At 42.7% G+C, this 18,823-nt stretch overlaps 2 protein-coding genes across 2 annotated transcripts; one reads left to right on the plus strand and one right to left on the minus strand.

Moving 5' to 3' along the window:
* The first annotated feature begins 79 nt into the window (after window positions 1-79).
* On the plus strand, window positions 80-2,579 carry LOC307091937 (dynactin subunit 6-like). The gene is made up of 7 exons (XM_079758783.1): window positions 80-185; window positions 391-455; window positions 597-702; window positions 831-919; window positions 1,066-1,113; window positions 1,218-1,360; window positions 2,271-2,579. The coding sequence occupies exons 1-7, from the start codon at window positions 82-84 to the stop codon at window positions 2,361-2,363; spliced, it is 648 nt and encodes a 215-aa protein (XP_079614909.1). The 5' UTR covers window positions 80-81; the 3' UTR covers window positions 2,364-2,579.
* A 131-nt stretch (window positions 2,580-2,710) lies between these two features.
* Window positions 2,711-18,452, minus strand: gtf2e2 (general transcription factor IIE, polypeptide 2, beta). The gene is made up of 8 exons (XM_079758782.1): window positions 18,325-18,452; window positions 17,362-17,523; window positions 11,904-11,995; window positions 10,737-10,844; window positions 10,318-10,500; window positions 3,978-4,071; window positions 3,576-3,691; window positions 2,711-3,388 (listed from the first exon to the last, which is right to left on the minus strand). The coding sequence occupies exons 2-8, from the start codon at window positions 17,516-17,518 to the stop codon at window positions 3,263-3,265; spliced, it is 876 nt and encodes a 291-aa protein (XP_079614908.1). The 5' UTR covers window positions 17,519-17,523; window positions 18,325-18,452; the 3' UTR covers window positions 2,711-3,262.
* Window positions 18,453-18,823: the final 371 nt, after the last annotated feature.

The following is an 18,823-nucleotide window of genomic DNA, read 5'->3' on the forward strand; positions in this document are numbered from 1 at the left end:
TAGGTTAAGTATTCAATATATTAACTTCTATATTATACATTTTTAGCAAATATTCGTGTAAACAGAGCTGAAGTCTAACGCATGCGCACAAGCTACGGTGTAGAGGAATATACATCGATATCCGAGGAAGGAGTGCTCCTCCCTGAATCTTTCACTATGACAGATAAACAAAACATGCAGAAAAGGTAACTTATTCTCCATAACTATCCCTACACTTATTCGTTGGAATACTTTTGATGGACTGAAAGGTCTGCATACGATTAGCGTTTCTTTGGCTAAAGTAACCTTAAGTTAGCTCAACTAGCTAAGTGTGCAACGATAGCATTAGCCCAAACTTTCATGGTCTTTCTACATGATCTAACCCACACAATGTGTTTCTCTCTTCTATAGCGTCAAAATAGCTGCTGGAGCAGTTGTGTGTGTCGAAAGTGAAATCAGAGGAGATGTTACGATTGGTAATGGACATTGTAACTTCATTTATTTTTGTGCTTATCTTGCTTTATGATCCCTACCACAATTAATCGAAACTGTATGTGACCTTTTAGCTGCCCATCGCTAAATGTACCACAGTGAGATGTATTGTCTTGTGTCCGTAGGACCCAGGACAGTGGTCCACCCCAAAGCACGGATCATTGCAGAAGCCGGGCCCATCGTGATCGGGGAAGGGAACTTGATAGAGGAGCAGGCTCTGATTATTAATAGGTAATTTGTTGTAATTTGTATTGTCGACTTGTCTATAGCCAGTATTGGTATGGTGCATGCATTTCTTCTTCATTCTACATGCCCTTCGATCCTTACTTGTCTGTTTGCTTTCCTTGGTCGTCCATTAGTTACCCAGAAAATATCACACCTGACTCTGAGGGAGTGGAACCAAAGACCATGACCATCGGTATTAACAATGTGTTTGAGGTTGGATGTGGTATCCTTTTGTTATCATAGAGGGACCAAATCCTGGACCCAAAACCTTTTGAATTCACAATACCAATACATGTTTAGGTTGTGCAGCCTTCAGAAATTGCGAGTTATCCTAGATGAGTGAAGTTTACCTTAACCAATCACCCATAGTATCGCAAGCCCTGAAAATTGGGGACAACAACGTCATCGAATCTAAAGGTGTGTAAAATGGAAGGAAAAGTCAAATACAAACATTTGGATGTAATATTTGGCATTGACAACATTTTTTTTTTTTCAACATTTTCTTCTTTCCTGGTGTCTAGCTGACGTGGGTAGAAATGTTATCCTTACCAGTGGATGCATCATCGGTGCCTTCTGCCAAGTTAACACCTGTGAGGTCATCCCTGATAACACGGTCCTCTATGGCTCTGGGTGTCTGAGAAGGGTTCAAACTGAGAGACCGCAGGTATGCTATCCTATTAACCTATGCATCTCCTTTTCTAGATTCTTCACATTTGTGTGGATGTCTTAAGTCTTTTAATGTCTACTTAATCAATACCCTTGAAAGTAATATAAAGACTTGCCACATATGGGTCTCCCATGCGCTGTATGATCATTTGTGAAGTAAAGTCACTATGGAGACCCACATGGTTACCCGCGCAGATGGCTGGGGACAAATTACTGTACTTTTTAACCACCTTCCAATGTCTAGTAATCAGTTATTTGAAGGGGCCCACTGTATGCATTTCCTCATGAAAAATGCACTGATGCAGTGTTGATACCAAGTAGGGCTGGGTAAAAATATCGATTCATCAATGCACTGCAATTGATTTGTTCTCGATTCAGAGCTTTTTTGAAATCGATTATTTCCATTAAAAAAAAAGCATACTTAGTCATTGTAATCTAGAAGCGAATATTCCTAAATGTACATGCCCTTTTACATTTGTCCATGTTATGATTATTACTTTTATGCTGCAAGTTTAGCTCAGGAACAATACTATACAATGGTGTATTCCCTTTTTGCTAGTTTAAGCACAATGAAATGGTTAATTCTAAATAATATTTAGGTATTCTTGTCATCTGCACGATATCGAAGCAATTGGATCAATATCGAATCGATATCAAATGAAGACCTAAAGAATCAAATTGAATTGAATTGTGAGGTACCTGGCAATACCCAGCCATAAGTATGAGGCAACACAAAGTGGATTTCAATGTTTGTTTATGCAGTGTATCAACACAAAAAAGTTTAAAAAAAAATTCTTCAGGACACGTGCAAAAAAAAAAGAATCGCCAATGTTTTGGGTTTCTGTTTGTTTTTACAATGGATGTATGCACTGTACGTCAACATTCTGTTCATATTTCCTCTTCTACAGCCCCAGACGCTCCAGTTGGACTTTTTGATGAAGATTCTGCCCAACTACCACCACTTAAAGAAAACCGTGAAGGCTAGCCACAACCCTAGCTAAAACAAATGACTAGGAATGTAGGATCTATTTATAAAACTATAACAGGCTTCTTAAATTCCCCAAAGTGCAAATGTATATAGTACTGAAAATACAGGCTGCTTTGGTAGTTGATGCTCTCCTTTGTTAATGCTGTAACAAATATTTTCTACTTGTTTGACTAGAAATTTATCTTCCAATGCCTTAGATTTTATATATCTAATTAAATGCTTAAGATTTGGTTTGGTTTTATTTCATGGAAATAAATTACTGCAGTTTAAGCTATGAAGAGGTTAACGAAAGTTAAAGCACATTTTCAAACAATTGGGATCCTGTTGAACATGTTGAATATCTCCTGGGTTGTATGAGGGAAGTAAGTGGTGTTATATTGGCTTCTTCGACAAGGTCACGCAGTAAAATGACACATAAGCCCATATGAGCAGTTGCCTTTATCTGAAGCATACAAATTAAAAAATGAAACAAATGGTCTGTACTTAAGTGTAGTATGCAGCATACTGAAACTAGTTTTTACAACAAATTGGTCCCCGTGTCCTTTGAACATTTGACTTTTCTAACCACTGCAGTGTCAACCACAATTCAACTCCATAGTATTCTGGTTTGTGTTTTTAGTATCAAGTGATTGGAGTATCCCGATGAGGAAAGTAGTTATGCAGTAAGTCTTGTGTAAAGCTAACACAATCCAATCCTTTGAGTCCATTATCGATGATCACTGAAGCAATGATGGGATCGATAAGTGTAATCGGGAACTTTGATAATTCAAAATAAAGAATAAACTCAAAGTAACAGAATAAAACCACCAGTCAACACTTTAGAACAATTCAACAGTCTGGGTTGTAGAGGCGTATAAGGCCAATATCCCTTGGGCTAAAGCTCCGGCCTTCTTGCTCTCCGGCCAGCCACCGCTAGTTCTGTCCCTTCTTCACCGGCACACCCTCTGAGTAGTCCTCCAGCACTCCAGCCAAATGGTCGTTGTGAGTCTTGAAGCGCCTCTTCTGTCCACCGGGCTTTTTCCTCTTCTGCACTGGTAACTGCACATGGAAACCAAAGCACTTTAGTGTCACATCCAAACAACCAACTATAGCCACACAAATGCAATTGATTTTGACTCAAAGCATGCATTGATTTTGTGGAGAGGCGAATTCATTGTCTAAAGAGGTAGAAATATTTTATGGAGAGGAACAGCTATATGGTATGGTAGACAGAAGGAACACTGACCACTTTCTTTGGACCCGTCTCCTGCATTGAGGAGATGCCTTGTTTCTTCAGGTACTCCTCTATCTTCTCTTCATCGATTGAGTCCACGGGAACACTCCGCCACAGCTTCTGAAACTCTTAAGATGGACACAGGGAACAGGTGTGAATGCCATTGTGTAGAAGGAAGTTTAGACGGTAAGGTTTTCAGAAGCGCATGGTTGTATGATCTTCATTGTAAACAGGAAGACCTGCCCTTGGGGGATGGCTAAATGTTGGAGGAATGTGTATTGATCCTTTTTGATTTCATTAGCTAGTGGTTGCAATGTATAGCACACTGAATTGCTATTTTGGGCAACAAACACAAGGGGAAACTCAATTAACATTTATGTAACAGTTGAGAAATAAAATCAAGCGGATGCTCACCTTCATCGACCAGGAACTGGCAGTGCTTGTCGTTGTAGAACAAGACCTTCTTCTTGTCTGGTCTGGTCACAAAGGTGATCATATCGCCCAATGTCTGAAGGACAACATTTACACAGACTTTAATGAAAAGGGACCTCTTGTAGAACGTTTATAATAAAGTAGCAATCTCAAAGTCTTCCGTTTTGTACTATCTCACTTCCCAGAGATTCAGACCATGTCGCCTGTGTGACGTCTGTCAGTTGGAAGTCAATTTACGGGCATCGCTAGCAGGGAGCGGAAACAATCTTCACACACAACTGAGTTGAGTAGCGAGTCTGTTATGTTTTTATTGCCAGTTGAAAAATAGAGTAACATTTAATAGTTTTTGTTGTCAGTTTTTTTTTTTGCTTCATATTTTTTTATTAAAGTGTATACAAAAGTAGCAAAGGCACTTACATGGTGTGTTGGCATCAGCATTAAACATGTTTGCATACAGCTTTAACAGTTTTACAGAAATAAAACCAAATAGACTATACAGTGTTTGATACTTTAGTATAGTCTATATATAACAATCAAACTGACATAACAAACGAAATACATAAATAATAATAAAAGAGAGAGGAGAAAAAAAAAAAACGAAAAAACGACAAAAAAAGAAATAATAAGAGGGAGTGTGTGAGTGAGGGGGGGGGGGGGTTACATCGTTGCAAAGAAGTCAATAAACGGTTGCCACTTGTTGAAGAATTTACTCACATCCCCCTTTCTTGAATATCTAATTTTCTCGACTTTCAAAAAGGACATAGCCTCTTTAATCCATTGTGTACTGGAGGCAGCCATCGTAGATTTCCAATTCAGAAGGAGGTGGCGTTTAGCAATTAGTGAGGTAAAAGCTATTATTTCCAATTCTTTAGTAGAATATAGAGTATAGTCTTCTGGAAGACCGAAAATGCCTATGTGTGGTGAAATGGGAATTGTTCTTGAGAGTACTTTAGACATGGTGTTGAAGTAAATTTGCCATAAGTTCGACAGAGCTGGGCAAGAGAAAAACATATGCGTGAGATTGCAGGACGAGCCTCCACATCTATCACAGACATCTACCATATCTGAGAAAATCTGCGCCAACTTTGTCTTCGAATAATGGCATCTAAATACAACTTTAAACTGTATCAAGGTCAGGCGGGCACAAATAGAGGTTTTGTGAATGACCCTCAGCGCAGACTCCCACCAGTCTTCCTCAAAGATCAACCCCAACTCACGCTCCCAAGTCTCCTTTGTTTTGGTAGGTAAATGTTCATCATATGATTGGATAGAACTGTAAACCTTTGAGATCAAAGACCTTTGCAAGGGATTAAATAGTAAAAGTTCACCCCATGGCTGCTTGGGCGGGAGGTGGGGGAAGGTTGTAAATAAGGATTTTGCACAGTTCCTTACCTGGAAATATCTAAAGAGATGGAAGGGTGGAAGGTTGAATTCAGTAGCTAGGTCCGCGAAAGAACAAAGAATTCCTCCCCTATAAAGATCCCCAAAACATTTCAGTCCCTTATCATGCCATAAGGAGAAAGTGGGATCAGTAAATGTTGGTTTAAACAAAGGGTTTTTTAACAATGGGGTTAAAGCTGTGGGGGCAGTAAATTCAAACTGTTTCCTAAACTGAAACCATATCTTGAGCGTGTCGTTAACCACCGGGTTGCAGGTAAGGCCGGAGGGGTTGGTTGCCACCGGGCCGGTCAATAAAGCATACAGAGAGACTGGGGAGCATGACCGTGCTTCCAACTGGTACCAAGGTACATCAGTTGACTTAGACCAGAGTATAATTCTAGTTATGTTCACAGCCCAGTAGTAGAATTGAAAATTTGGCAAAGAGAGACCGCCATAGAACTTACAGTTTTGTAACACTTTTTGTCTAACTCTAGGTATTTTGCCATTCCACAAAAAATGACAAATGATCGAATCTACAGTTTTAAAAAAACTTTTTGGCAAAAATATAGGCAAGCATTGAAAAGAAATAGAAATTTTGGGAGGACACTCATCTTGACAGTATTTATTCTCCCAATCAAGGAGCGAGGGAGGGAACCCCATCTTTGAAAGTCTGTCTTAATCTGGGCTAAAAGGGGAGAACATTTTTCAGAGTAAAGACATTTGAAGGACCTGGCTATGCTAACCCCAAGGTACCTAAATCCCGAAGGACTCAATTTGAAAGGAATGTCTGACTGGGAGAGCTGCATAGCTGGTTTATTGACTGGATAACATTCACACTTGGCGACATTACCTTTATACCCTGAAAACCGGCCGAATCTATGCAGAAAAGAAACAATAGAAGGGCAGGCTCTTACTGGATCTGTGACATATAGTAACAGGTCGTTGGCGTATAATGATAATTTCAACTCTGTGTGAGACCTGGTGATGCCATTAAAAGTAAGAGAGGTCTTCAAACTTATAGACAAGGGCTCTATTGCAAGTGCAAACAGGAGAGGGGATAGAGGACAGCCCTGTCTGCAACCTCTATTTAGAAAAAGTAGCATGACATTCCTGGGCGTTATTAGTGGTAATACTAGCACAGGGAAGCGTGTAGAGAAGGCGTAACCATGATATAAAGCTTTCACCGAATCCGAACTTGGCTAAAACGGCAAATAGATAGTTCCATTCAACACGATCGAACGCCTTCTCTGCGTCAATCGCAATCACTACTTCAGGAGTGGCCCTTGTTTCCTTAGAGTAAATTGTGTTTAACAAAGTGCGAACATTATAATAGAGCTGGCGCCCCTTTATAAAACCTGTCTGTTCCTTAGAAATGATTGTCGGAAGGACCTTTTCGAGTCTGCGGGCCAAGGCCTTAGCAAGAATCTTTGTATCGACGTTCATTAAAGAAATTGGCCTATAGGAGGTACATAAATCTGCATCTTTGTCCTTTTTTAAAAGAACACTAATAGAGGCCTATCTCAATGTAGGAGGGAGTGAGCCATGTGACAGAGATTCAAGATAGACAGAGTGGAGTAATGGAGTAAGTTTGGCCTGAAAAGCTTTGAAAAATTCGACCGGAAACCCATCAGGTCCAAGGGCTTTATTATTTTGCATATTTTGTAAGGCTGAGTTTAATTCTTGAATGGTCAGAGCAGAGTCTAATTGACCAACCATTTCTGGGTTTATGGAAGAAAACTGAAGATCGTCTAAAAACCTGTGCATATCAGTCGGATCTGATGAGAATTCAGACTTGTACAGGGACTCATAAAAAGAGTTAATAACAACTGGGTCCTCCAGCAACGCTCCCGATCCGTCTTTAATGCGAGGTATTAAACGCGAGGCAGCTTGGCGGCGCAATTGGTGAGCTAGTAACCTACCAGACCTGTCGCCATGTTCGTAGTATCTGGAACGAGAATGAAGCAACAGGCACTCAGCCTCGGTAGTTGTGATGAGATCTAGTTCAGTTTGTAAGACCACGCACCTCCTTGAAAGATCGTCAGAAGGGGAGGTTGCGAGTTGCCGGTCTACTGTTCTAAATCAGATGAGAGCTTCTGAATATTTAACATCCTTAATTCCCTTATGTGTGCAGAGTATGAAATTATCTGACCTCGCAAATATGCTTTTAAGGACTCCCATAATAGTGCATTGGAGATAGGTTCCGAATCAGATTGGTTAAGACCAATATAATCATCTATTGCGCTTGCAATGAATTTATGAAATTTGTCATACGATAGAAGTGAGGTATTGAATCGCCACTGGGTGGGATAGCGAGGTCCGGAGGAAATCTGAACGTCTATGGACACCGGTGAATGATCTGAAACAATGATTGGGTGATACGAGGCATTTGTCACCTTTGGCATAAGTTTAGCGTCTACAAAGAAATAATCTATTCGAGAAAAGGTCTGGTGCACATACGAATAAAAAGAGTATTGCCTACTGCTCGGATTCCGAAATCTCCAGGGGTCTACATAGTCATTGCTAGACATGAAACTGCAAAGAGCCTTAGCCATTAGTGATTGGGATGAGCCGGGTTTGGAACGGTCTAGTTGAGGATCAATAGCACAGTTCAAGTCCCCTCCAAAAATCAAAAAACAGTCACTCAGAGAGGGCAGATTTTCAAACAACTTGTTCATAAAACCAGGATTATCAAAATTTGGTGCGTAAACATTGACTAACAGGACAGGCACTCGAAATAGAGTACCTAAAACTATCAGATATCTGCCATCACTGTCCGAAATTATATTAGTCAGAGTAAATGAGACCGATTTACCTATCATGATAGCCACCCCTCTGGCCTTTGAGTTGAAACTAGAATGGAACACCTCAGCAACCCAGGGACATTTCAGTCTGACTTGATCTTTGTTCCTCATGTGGGTTTCCTGCAAGAACACAATGTCAGGTTTCAGCCGCTTCAGATGGGAGAGCACTCTACATCGCTTGACAGCACTTCCTAGGCCTTTAATATTCCAACTGATGAATCTCACATTTGGGCCCGAAACATTAGCCATGTGGAAAGTGGATGAAAATAAGAGGCAACCAGGTTCCCGTCCCACACTTCAGGGGCAAGGGAGGAAGGAGAGGGAAAGGTAGGAAAGGGGAAAGAAAGGAAGAGAGAAAAAAAAACAAGACAAAAAGCAAACAAAAAAAAAAACACACACACAGGGCTAACTTATCGAACTCGCCCCAGAACCCACACCCTCCCCAGTGCACCTACAACTATCCCATCCCCAATCGATAGGATACCAGTGCTAACTCCACAAGGAGTCATAATCCAAACAAAAAAACTCCAGGCTTTGGACTAAACAGTCATCTTACCCTCGCTCCAACTTAACTGGAGCTCCCGGAAACAATGGGAAGGTAAAAAAAGCAAAAGACAGGGCGTGCATGATAAACAACACAAGGCTACTAATTTACTAATACTGCTTATTAGAACAACAGTAGTTATGGTGCCAACTATTTGCCAATGTGATTTATGACAAAATTTACTTAACATGTCTACAGTAATGGTTACTCAGTTATTTCGTAGAACATGCTGTAGATCAAGAACCGTTTCAGCTTCAATAATATATATATTTAAAAATAAATAATAACGATAATAATAATATAATTATTATTATTATATAGAAGAGAATCTTCAATAATTACGATTATAATAATGGCAAAACTGTAATGGCACCTACTTATGTTTTAATAACTATGCTGTAGCAGACCCATGTTTACTTGAGTGCTTCCACAAAGGCAGCGGCATCCTTCGGTGATGTAAATTCCCTTGTGACATCCCCTCTGGTGATGCGGAGACGCGTTGGGTGTAGCAGCCCAAATCTTATGTCGGGAATGTCCCTGAGCTGGCGCCGAATGTCGGTGAAGGCTGTACGGGCTTTGGCTGTGCGTGCAGTGAAATCCGGGAAAATGGAGATTGTTGAACCCTTCACCTTGATCTGCCGTTGGGTTCTAGTACGTTGTAGGATGTCGGCACAGTCTGCATAATAGTGTAGACGTGCTATTATGGGACGAAGGCGCTCACCGGGTTTCGGCTTGGGCTGTAGGGATCGATGCGCCCGGTCCACCACCGGCTCTTTACCTAAGGCGAGGGCGTCTTTCAGCAGGGCGGAAACTGTAGTCGCGTCAACCGCGCCGATCTCCTCGGGTAGACCTATTATCCTGATGTTGTTACGGCGAGTCTCGCCTCCAGATCTTCACATTTGCTGTCCAAAGTAACAAGTTGGGCCGAAAGTTTGACCACTTTACTTTGAAGTGAAAGCACATCGTCAGTGCATGTCGACAGCGAGCCCTCCATGTCCGTCACAGTTACCTTTAGCACATCCACCTGTAGTTCGGACTTTATCTGAGCGAAATTATTCGTCAATGCTGCCTCCAATTCTGCCTTAAAAATGCCCACCACCTCATCTCGAAGAGCGGCGAGGAGTTCAGCCTTAAAGTCCGAGGAGGTCATGTTCGAAACAGCGGCGGTTTTCTCTGGAGTGGAGGGCTTAGCGGGCCCCCGCGGCGGGGCGGCCTCACTACTCCCCAGGGAGGATGTAGCCTGGGGGGTAGGCCTCGTTTGTGTAGGCGCCGGGTTGTTCGTATTTTTCAGTTTTGGAGGCATAATGGTTTATAATACAGTCACAATGAGCTTGTGAAGTCGAAATGTGGAAAAGGAGAGTTCGTGAAAAGGCCCTATACAATAAATTAAGAGTTTCACAGGAGCTCGCGCAGGTGCGTCTCACTCCATTAGTCGCTAAACCGCCATTTCGTATTTTTTTAACAGACACACAGCTACCAACTGCTCTGGGTTACCAGGCTGCCTGAACACGGCCGTATCTCCTCTGAAGCCTACGCACCTGCCTTTTTCAAAGGCCGGATGCATGACGTGCATTATACACAAGGGGGCTCAGGGTACCTTTATGGCCTTGGCAGAGTTGGGAAGCCCCTCCTCCACATCGTCGAGCAGGATTCCTCCAAGGCCCAGCTGGTCGTGTTTGTCCAGCAGCCTCAGCAGGGCCTTCTTGTCCTTGAGGCTGTACTTGGGCTTGAAGGCGTACTTCCCGTCTCGCGAGTCGATCTTTGGGTTGTTGGCTAAGGCCTAGCATTGGCATAGGGAAGCGGGGGGATAAGTCTCACAATCCAAGGTCATGTGTCCATTTCATTTTAGTGCAACCATGTTCTTGGTTTAAAATGACTGATAATTTCAACCTTTCAAACGCTGTCCCTTTGTCATGTATGCTGTTTTGTCTTTTATGCCTACAGCAGCCGACCTCATCCATAACCTCCTCATCCATAAAAAATTATGATTCATGACACGCACGTGCACGCACCCACCTCAGACATGAGCCATTGTTTCTGCTTCATGCCAATGTCCAACAGCTTGGTCTCATCAAGGATTTCTTCCAGGGTGAGGAAGTGCGTGTCCCCCCTTTGATGCCTCGTCTAAGAGTGGACAGAAATACACAGAACAAGGGCAACTTTAAAATCATGAATTGGTTTTAGTGTTTAATGCGGTGGCTAAAAAGATTGGGTTGAAGGGTTGAAAAAAGATTGCATATAAAGTTAAAACATGACAGGTGTTAAATTATCTTGACAGTATTTAAGTAACAGAGAAATGTGCAACCTTGGTTAGAAAGCATAACATTTTAAAAACTGAAATGGTGAGATATTTTCAAAAGGATTGCAAAGAGCATTTAAGGGAGTGCTGTCAAAGTGAGAGCTGTAATCAAGGCAGGAGAGGATGAGTCAGCTAGGCAGTGCAGTTCGGGGAGATCACTTCAAACAGAGCATCAGAGCGATACACAAGCTGTTATCATGCACCAAATGTTACAAAGAGGACAGGAGTGACTCATAGACTTGACACAACAAGAGAAAAGCATTTTGTTTTGATCCTAAAACACTGAAGATGACGTGATGTAAAAATGTCAGGCTATAAAGACTAAAATAATAGATTAAGCATAACAAAATCATGTGCATTAAAAAAGGTACTTTTTCATAAGAATCAGTACGTCCTTTTCATTACTGGCTCCTTTGGCCACGCATTGAAGAAAGACGCAGGGATTTCTTTACATACACACATTGGTCTAATGCCAGTATTGACCGAGACATCAATGAGATCAAGACTTGCTGATGCACAATAACGAACACACCGGATCAAGCCAGGGATAAGCAAAGGTTGCATTGGGATCTGTTTGATAATGTTGTCAGATATTATCAAACACAAGCAAATCGGAGCATGTCAGTGCCAAACCAAGCACTATTAAAAGACCCGCAATTATGGGATGTGCTGCCCCAATGTGTTATATTGCATCCCGTTTCACAAATTGCAGCTTAACGTTCCCCCTCAATTCTGAACCAATGTCAAAGATGGCTGTCCCCAAGCCCCCAAACTTTTCCTTTAAGAGAACTGGAGCCATGGGATTTATGCAATTTAATCCTGAACTTGAAAGACAATAAACAGATGATCACAAAAGTATACACTCAAAGCGTTAGAAGTATGACCTTCATGTAGTTGACGATCTTGGCCAGGCAGCCAAACTTGTACCCAGAACTTCCACTGAGGGCTTTGAGGTTAAAGCTGCCGTTACTGGAATCTATAAAACAGAAGGGATTATACAAGAGGTTTAACATCTACAAGTTGCAATGTGCAGATACAGACTTGAACATGAAGAAACTGAAGGTGAGACAAATGCTAGAGTGAAATTGTAATGGCAAGTAGAATCGCACTGACAAGAATGAGAGCCTTGAGGCAGATTAAACATTGATTCATCTTTCCATGACACACTCGGTCCTCTATAGTTGGCAGTTTCCTCCACCTCAGAAATATGATAAAAAATGCTGCAGCATTCAATCCCTCCTGTTAGTTAGAAGGTTTTCCACAACAAGGCTTGACATTCCCATTCTAATTGCCATTCCCTCTGGCTCCAGCTTACCTTCAGTTGTGTTTGTTTTTGAACTCTGTGAGAACGTTTCATTACAAAATTCAAAATAATGAAAATAATGCTTTTTCGATGTGGTAGATACTTCCACCCACACATTAAATAACTTGGGGTTAAAACCTGTGGTCTTTAACACACATTTGAAGAGGAATGCATGCATTTATTAAAACATTTCAATGATTTTGAAGATCAACCTGTGTCAGGACTGTACACATTCCCCCTAATTGTGTGTATAATGTAACTATTTTCAAATAAAAATGCAGTTTCTTGGAATAAGGGATGGATAAGAAGTCAAGTTATTATTGGGTATAGCAAATAACTAGGTTTATATATTTTTCATTGTACAGACAGAACCACATGCAGACACAAACATACAGTGTGTACCAAAACAAGCCATCACAAGCCACTTCTGTCATCCTAGTCGACTCGCCACTGGAGTCCAAATCAAGATGCTGCCCTCCTGCAGACTGTGCTTTGCCTCGGGCCAATCACACCTGCCGATTGGCACACACTACTGAATGATTCATGTGTGTGTGGGCGGGAGCTTCTGTTGGCCATGTCTAGCTCAAGGGGCGGGACATGGGATTTGATTGAAGGGGCAGCGGGCTAATGCAGAAGCAGCTCTTAACCATAACCAATGATAGAGCAGGGAGCATCTGCTCCGTTAGGTTGAGACGCAGAGAGCTGCAAGGAGTGGCAGCGTGAGCCGGAGAGTGCCTGAAAGCGGGAGGAGAGTGTGTCGGGGGCGAGCAGAAGAGAAGAGCAAAAGGTGGAGCAAACCAGAGGAGAGATCATCCTTTGTGAGAGAGAAGCACCAACACACAGGTGAGTCTATGTGTTAGGCACATTGTCATTGTTGGCGAATTTGTATGCGATCAGTGTAGGCGGAATACATGAATGATTCAGGCTGAATTCAATCTGTGTGTAGACGTCACACTTCTTACACAGCTCTTCTTACAAGTGACATCCTTTCCGATCATTAAACGAGCACAATCCATCCTCACCCTATTACTCGACTTGGAAAATACTTAATGTAGTAGCATGTACTATATGTTTACATAATCCTACTCAAAATAACAAGCCGTGTCATCTGCGTTGAAGTGTGTGTGGTTTTCCAGGAGGATGCTTGAGATCAAAGCTAAAATCAATACAGGGCTGACCACTGCACGTAGCCCAACACATAGCCGTGTGTGTATAGTATGTGTGTGTGTGTAGAGGGGAAGTCCCCCTGTGCAGTCAGAGCGACCTGCACTGCCATTCCACCTTAAGTAGTAGAGCTGAGGTGGGGCTTCACGAGGACAGGGAGAGCAGATGCTGCAGACAGCCCCACTCTGCCCTTGTGTTTTGATGCTCATCGGGAGAGTAGAGGGGGGGGGGGGGGCTGATGGGGAATGGGGAAAAGCCTGGAGAGACAGACTAGGTGGGTGGAAGGGAGCCTGTCGTCAGGGTGCCAGGATAAATTCAATGATCTTATGACGGACCAAAGCAGGCGCACACACGCACACAATTTAAGGTATACACCAATTTCTAATGCACATGCTGGATATGAGCTAGTGCTACAGGCAAACTCTTAAGAGAAAAATATGCATATATAACAGGAAAAGCTACCCCACCTCACTAACTGGTCCTCCCCCATCCTCCTTTTCCTGTTCAACCCACTCAAGCAAAGTGGGTCAGTTGACTACGCTAGTCACTTCATCTGAAGTGTGTGTGTCGTCAACGTGTTTCAGAGGTTAGTGTTCCAGTTTGAACGGTGGGAAATAAATATAGCGATTAACGCAAGACTCACGATTCTCATCTTCTATGATTCTGAATCAATTTCCAATTTAAATTCCCCAAATTGTTGTTGCTTCTATCCTTCGGTCTTAGGCATCCCTGTCTGTTGTTTACATTATTTGAGAGAGAGAAAGAGAAGAGAGAGGCCATGTAGCTTCTCCGCCGGCTGTGAAGAGGGTGTTGGAGGGGGGAGTGCGTGGGGTGGGTGGATGCGAGGACTCAAGGGGGGGGCCACTCAGACAGGCTTGCTGCTTTCTCACTTCAAGCCTGTCCAGACCTCATTTCTTTCTGCCTGAGCCAGCAGCATTGAATACAAAATAAATAAATCTAGACACCTGACAATCATCGTTAAATTACCCTCAAGGGTTTCCATTGTATTTTCTTCTTGTGTGCCTTTGCAGACGCAAGGTTTATGAAAACAATTACGACAGCCAATTGCTGATGTGCAGCTACTCAGGACTATATACAAGCATGATTTGTGTACGTCTGAAGCCCTTTTGCTTTAGGATGCAGTCCGATCTTGAGGAGGTGATTGTTCAATCTCTGCTTGAAGTCATGAACTCTTCAACAACAGGGGGGGGGGGAAGAACGTCCCGTGATGTCACAGCAGAGTGGAGGAAGCTCCTGTCAAGGCTTTAGCCCTGAGGGTGGCTTGGTGGGAACCTCTGAGTGGTTCGCCCCGGGACATGAGCTGAGGCTGGCCACCACAAAGGACTGCACGTTACAGCGGTTATCTTTAAACGGTTATCGTGTCTCCTGCTGTGACGTGCGGTTTAAGTATCATACTATACAAACTAATATACGTAGAATTATTATTATTCTTTTTAAATCTAGCCTATGGTATGATATGGCACGATATGCATTTGATTCATCATACAGCCTAATTACAGTTGACTTGTAAAGCAAAACTCTTGGGTGACACATCTCTCTGAAAGTCCAACAGTTCCTTAAGCAAATTTGTGCGCGGTTGCTTTTTGTTTGGTCCTGTCATGAATATAAAGTTAATCAATTCTACTAAAATCTCCCTTCACTGAAGAGATCCATTTACCTCACTCAAAGAGACTACCTAGCACCCTGTTGACAGTAATTGTGCCACTCTCATAACCGCTTTTACTTTGAATTTCCATCCTCCGGTGGCCGAATCACAAACACCTTCCCTCGAAGCTCCCGACACGCTCGTCAGTTCCCTCATGCCGTCGCCTCCTACCGGCCTTCCAATTAAAAACAGGTCAAGTCGCAAACTCCCGACAAGTAACAACCTGCACGCCTCTTCCCCTACAGACCGCCATGGCCAACAGCACCACCGTTTTCACCAGCGCAGCCGCCAACACCACGGCCCTGCCCGGCGGCCTCTCGTGGCCCCCAGGGGTGGCCCTGCTCTCCCGGGTCTCCATGCAGGTGCAGGAGGTCTACCCCTTCCACGACGGCTGGAACGTGGCCTGCTTCGTCATCCTGCTGCTCTTCATCCTCACCGTCATCTCCCTGGCCGTGCTGGCCGTGCTCTACGAGCTGCTGGACTGTGGCTGCTGTGCCAAGGGCAAGACCCACCAGCAGCTCCGCGAGGAGAGCCCAGCCTCCTGCAGTGGCTGCCACTGCCCGGGCAACGTGTCCCAGACGGAGGTGGTGTAGGGCGAGGGAGAGGTGGAGGCGAGGAGGAGTCGGGGGGTAGGGGAGGTTGAGGCAGATGTAAGGCGGGCCGGAGGCAGGGTCACTCAACCATCCATTACTACAGCTTTCAAGGCCGTCCCCAAAGGATATATGAAGCGGTTCGTAGTACACTAAGAGCACGTCGCTGACATGGGGTGCAGCACGATGCAAGCAAATGGGCAGATGAGACAGAGACTGGAGTCAATGGATATAAAGAGTTGATGCCTATGTATTGTGCATGGTAATTGACAGATTGTTATCTCCCTCAGAAGAAAGCTAACGCTGCACCTCTGAACACCATGTCATTTCAGAATGTCAGACGCGCAGAAGTGCAGCCCCAAAGAGCTATTTTACCTTTACCGTTATAACAACTAAAAGCCATCAAATTGGTGCACTTGAAATAGAAAAAACGAATACAAATACTCCACCTCGATGGCATTAACACAATGAATTAATTTTGTATCGATCAACAACTAAGCATTATTAAACATCCATTTCACAGGATGATAGAAAACTTTTACCACATGCTAAACATTCTTTAGATTTGGCACATCTCCTGTCAAATGGGATCCTTGTGTGTGTGTGTGTGTGTGTGTGTGTGTGTGTGTGTGTGCGTGTGCGTGTGTGTGCGTGTGTGTGTTCAGCGCTCTACACTGAAGCCCATTCTCTTCACTTATATGCAACTAAAAATAGAGGTCTGCTCACAAAATACAATATAGGACGATTTGTTGTGATTAAGTATATTTTGTACTTTTGTTTAATTTATTATTATTTGCATTATTATAAAGAGACAAAAGTATTATTACTTTAGGAAATGGACCTTGCAGTGGGCAAATACATTCAATGACACATACAGCTTATGTGCCCCTTTCTTCCTTCATGTGCCCCTAACATTTTGAGACACTACAGAACACCTTGGGAAAAGGTACCCTTAGAGAACCCTTTGTGTGTTTAGGGGGTATCCCTCAAGTGGCATCACTCATCTGACTGTATTGACAATGACCATGAACAACATAAAACAGAAAAACAGAAATAATATATAATACAATTGTCTTAGGTGGATTTGTTTACTCCAGTATTCTCATTATTGACTTGCCAATAAACCATTGTAAACTCGTACAACAGAATGCACCAGTACCGATAGAGGGTCACGCTTTGATGTACATGCACTAAATAGACAACATGGCTAAATCATATTCCCAAGACCACGACTTGATCTTATTTGGGCATCTGGACATTTTGTGTGATGTATGCACGTCATCATACACGATCTACCCTCTCCCATATAGGTCCTGGCTATTAAAGGCATTTAGCAATTCAAATAAGAGGGTCAGTTAATTGTAACTTTTCAAACACAATGAGCATAATTGCTCAATTGCATCCCCCTGCCGCGTAATGTACGCCTATTGAATACCGGAGACAAGTAGTATACACAACTAGAGAATACTGAAACACATAAGTCTGCCACACCAGACTTTCACTCTCTTGAAGCCACAGAGCAAGACATATTCTGTCCAGGTGGATGAACAGCACCAGGAAATAGGCTGTACTAAAACAGAAGCAGAAAATAAATGAAGCTAGGAATGACATGTGCTTACCTCCAACTTGTTTGGAGCCCGATGAACCCTCTTTATCAGCTTTGGACTTCTTCTTCTTGTGTGAGCTGGACTCGGCGGCGTGTCTCTTCTCCACCGCCGGGGTGGAGAGAGCCCTCTTCTTGAAGAGCTCCCTCTCTCTCAACAGAGAAGGATCCATCTCGACTGTGAAAACACAAACACAATTCATAAGGTGAAAGAGTCTATTCATTTAATCGAGAATAGCCCTAATGGATAACACTGCTCAGATATGAGATTAATACAGTGCTTACAACTTAATAACACACAAAACATAACACCAGAATTATCAATACAAAATGAACTATGCTGAACAGCATGATCAAGCCAACAGTTTGGTCCAACTACTTGGACTTATGTCTATGAAAAGAGCTGTGACATAGCTCTGTAAGAACTAGAACTGGCAGTATTTAGATTTGATAACGTTACTATATCAGACTAGTACCAGTTGTATGTAGAGTCAAGAGCTACATAACTATATAAAAGCTTAGAACTGCCAGTATTTCGATAGTGTATTAGTGTTATACTACATCAGACTAGTGCCAGTTGTATGTTGAGCTACCTTGATCTGTACATGTGAGAACTGGCAGCATTTAGATTGTGTATTAGTGTGATACTACATCAGACCATTACCAGTTGTATGTAGAGCTAACTTGATCTGCACGTGTTAGAACTGGCAGTATTTAGATTGTGTAATAGTTACGTTACATCAGAACAACACTAAGGTGAACAGGAGATCTAGGATCTACATAGACACGTCCCTGGAGTCAGAAACACGCCTCTGACAGGGTTTAAACAAAAGGTTTAGACCCCACCGTGTCTAGCCACATTAGGCTTTATTGTGTCGCTTTCTCATGAAAACACTTCATCAACAGGAATAACAAAAGTTGTGACAGTGCTGGGGTCGGCATGCTAGCTGCGTGGAGCTAACTACCGTCCTTACTTTACCTTGTGTCTGGATCACGCTCCGCTAGGCAAGAGAAACGTTGATAAATAGAAAACACAACGCGAAGTTTCTCCGTACAACACTACGAATTGTTGAATCCGACAATCAGGTTCTTCTTCCTTCTTCTTCTTTTTCAGTATAATGGCTAACAACATTCAGCGTTAAGACACATCACCGCCCCCTACTGGGCCGGAATGGTGCCCAGAGTTCCCCAACGACAAAACAAATCCATTCAATTATCTTTATTAACCCTGTTTCTTTTAAAAACTTAAACAAGCCTTCAAATTTTCCTTCCTCAATGCTGAATCAATTATCAGGATCCAATACTCCCACTCCACATTTCTTAATTTCATTCTTTAACTTTTCTCTCAGTGTTTTATACTTCTGTCAGAGACAGATGACCTGTTCTTCTCATAAGCCACACGTGTCCCCATTAAATGCATTGTTTTATGTAACGCTGTATGTCCTGACCTCAATCTTGATAGGATTGTTTGTTCCCTT

This window comes from Pollachius pollachius (assembly GCF_949987615.1).
Source record: "Pollachius pollachius genome assembly, chromosome: 2".
In the NCBI taxonomy this organism is placed as follows: domain Eukaryota; kingdom Metazoa; phylum Chordata; class Actinopteri; order Gadiformes; family Gadidae; genus Pollachius; species Pollachius pollachius.